The sequence below is a fragment of the Hypanus sabinus genome, chromosome 5 (genome assembly GCF_030144855.1).
Source record: "Hypanus sabinus isolate sHypSab1 chromosome 5, sHypSab1.hap1, whole genome shotgun sequence".
In the NCBI taxonomy this organism is placed as follows: Eukaryota; Metazoa; Chordata; class Chondrichthyes; order Myliobatiformes; family Dasyatidae; genus Hypanus; species Hypanus sabinus.
In genome coordinates, this window is record NC_082710.1 from 65,633,680 (window position 1) to 65,636,525 (window position 2,846).

The following is a 2,846-nucleotide window of genomic DNA, read 5'->3' on the forward strand; positions in this document are numbered from 1 at the left end:
TGTAGAGTGCGTGTCAAGGAAAAGCCTGTGTGTTTTTGTTCTGTTAGGGTAACTGGCAGTCATTGGTTAAAGCCAAGTTGTGAACAAGCTGATTGGAAACAGAAGATAATGAATCAAATTCCATATAAATGAGATTTCTGTGTCCATAGGTTTACCACACTCCGTGTGAACTATCTGCCTCTCTGGTCTCCTTTACGATCAATTGTGCAAGAAGAAATGTGACCAACAGGCAATTCTAGGACAGATATTTATAAGTGGTGTATCTCAAGAGTTAATGTAAGCAAGACGATTTATGTAAGTATGAGGGCAGAACATTTTCTATCAACACAAATCTGGCCAATAGTGAGAAAAACATAAAATAGGCTGGTTGGCAGAATGAGGAGACAAGCATGAAGTGGACAAATGTGAGGTAGGAAAAGTGAGGAACAGGAATATGTAATGGTAATGATGCTGAAGGGTGTGAATGAAGAGAGGGATTGAGTGATTGAAGTATATCATGTCCTGTGAATATAAATGGAATCATGAAGAAAATTAACTGTATTTCAAATCACAAGAAAAATAATGCGTATTGGTGAGGGTATCAGTGCTGGGCCCTATGTTGGTATGAGCAAGCTCAAACCAGTGATTACAAAGCCTTAAATAAGTCTGGCACCATCTCTGCATCAGCACGAGCTTCAGGCTGCAAGTTGTAAAGTCAGCTACTAGTCCAATTGAGATCATGCGAGTAATGTCAGATCCATTGAATTTTAAGCCATCTTGTCCTCCGCAGGGGAGCAGTGGTCAATCAGGACGACCTTTATGAGGCTCTGACCACTGGCCAGATTGCCGCAGCAGGACTGGACGTCACCGTTCCTGAGCCATTGCCCACTGACCATCGTCTGCTGTCACTGAAAAATTGTGGTACGTTTCCGGCACATTAACGCTTTATTGCAATATCAAAATCATTGTTATAGTTCAAAATTCCCAGGTTCCTGCATAATTTCTAAACAGCTTCAAGTTAACCATGGACAATGTCTAAGGCTTGTTTATTTTGTGTTTCAGTTATTCTACCACATGTTGCAAGTGCCACCATCGCCACTCGCACTGCCATGGCTGTGTTGGCAGCTAATAACCTCCTGGCTGGTCTCAAAGATGAGCCGATGCTAAAAGAGCTGATCCTGTGATGCAGAGGCACCTTGTAGCTGCTTGTTCTGTGCCCGACCACTGCCTGACTCTTGGACTCCACTGGCTGTATGATTATCGAAAAACAAAGCCTGTTCATTCACTTTGAAAAAAACAATCTTTTATCCAATAAAGTGGAAGTCTTCATAGCAAGCCATTTATTTCATGTGTAATTAATTTCCTTTAATGCTTCCTTCTTCTCATGAGTCTAGGTTCCTTAACGTTTCTGGGAAGTTTTGTACTTTCCCAGTAGCTCTGTAAATTATATTCTCTCATGTTTCAAAGTACATTTATTATCAAAGAATGTATAAACAGTACAACCTTGAGATTTGTTTGCTCACAGGCAATGAAAAGCAGGAAACCCAAAAGAACTCAATAAAAAAATAAAATAAAGACCAATACTCATATAGAAACAAGCAACAATATTCTGAACCAAAATGAATCCTTAGATCTGAACCCGAGAGTAGATCCGAAGCCTCAGTAGCAGTCCATCAAACTAGCAGTCACAGAGCACGGCAGCTAGGGCCGACTTCACAGCCTCAGCGCCATGGAGAGAGGAGTGAACATTGTGGGAGAACGTGAAATCAGCTTTTGCCTCCGATCCTGACAGCATCTTTTCAATCCATCTGGTCCAGCATTAAAATTGTCCAAACAGCATATTGTACCTCACACTAGGACCCAGGCAGGGTGACAGCAAAAGGTTCCAGGCCTAGACCATACCACCCAGCGACTTGCTCTGGGCCCAGATTTCACCACCCAACCTGAAGCTGCTCTTGATTTCCCCAAATCAGCTCATCACCCAGAGTGATCTGACCTCACACCCGGACTAGTTGTACAGGTATCGAAACTCCTCTGCCTCAACTTCTCCCCTCCAAATGTGCCTGTCCAATTGCCTTTTTCATCTGCAGAGTGAATTCCAAATCAAAACTAATTTCTGCATAAGCTTTATCTTCATGTCACCCTGGTTTATCTTGAAGCTCTCTGTCCTGTCATTAGATTACAGTAACAGGTTGGATATACCCAGCATGCCATGCTGACACTGAAATGCTAACTCTGTTTCTCACCAGGAATCTCCAGCACTTTCTGAGCTGCTGAGTTCCTCCAGTATTCTACATGTGTTGCTCTGGGTTTCAAGTATCTGCAGAATCTCTGGTGCCTCGGGACTCAGGTTTTGGTCAATGAGGTCAATTGTGGGAAATGTGGTCTCTTTCATGGATGGAGCAGAAGGTTTGTGACAAAGAGCTCTCCTCTGCAATCTTTATAGGGCTCTTTTGCAAGTAATGACATGGAAATTAAGGACTTTGGATTTGTACCAGATCTCCATAAACCTTTTCCACTTCTGTAGGCATTAACTGAAGTCCACCAGCATCAAAATTAATTAATTCAGCAAACTCTGAATCAGTCTGGCATACGTGTCTTTCATTATTCCATTGCAGGTTTTCCTTTCCATTTCTGATAATGCAACTCCCTCTTTCACCAGTAAATGAAAATTAGGAAAAATAAATTGCGGGAGTTGGCAGGGCTGTTTACCTTTCGATGGCTGTTTCTCTTGCGACAGATACTGCCTGTCGAGCTTTCCTCTGTCACTAGATGGCAGCAGCGGGCACGCGCTCTCTCGTCACACTGCCACTCGCCGCCAGGGGGCGGCCTTGAGCCGAGCCTTTTGCAGCGAGGCGGCTCCCCGC

At 43.4% G+C, this 2,846-nt stretch overlaps 1 protein-coding gene across 2 annotated transcripts in view; it reads left to right on the plus strand.

The window, feature by feature from the left end:
* Positions 1 to 1,314, plus strand: part of LOC132394206 (glyoxylate reductase/hydroxypyruvate reductase-like) — a 51,438-nt gene extending 50,124 nt beyond the window's left edge. For both annotated transcript variants that reach the window (XM_059970071.1, XM_059970072.1), the window contains exons 8-9: positions 770 to 900; positions 1,042 to 1,314. In XM_059970071.1, the coding sequence (XP_059826054.1) occupies positions 770 to 900; positions 1,042 to 1,163 (253 nt within the window). In that variant the 3' untranslated portion in view covers positions 1,164 to 1,314. The remainder of the gene's footprint in view (positions 1 to 769; positions 901 to 1,041) is intronic.
* The last annotated feature ends 1,532 nt before the right edge of the window (positions 1,315 to 2,846 follow it).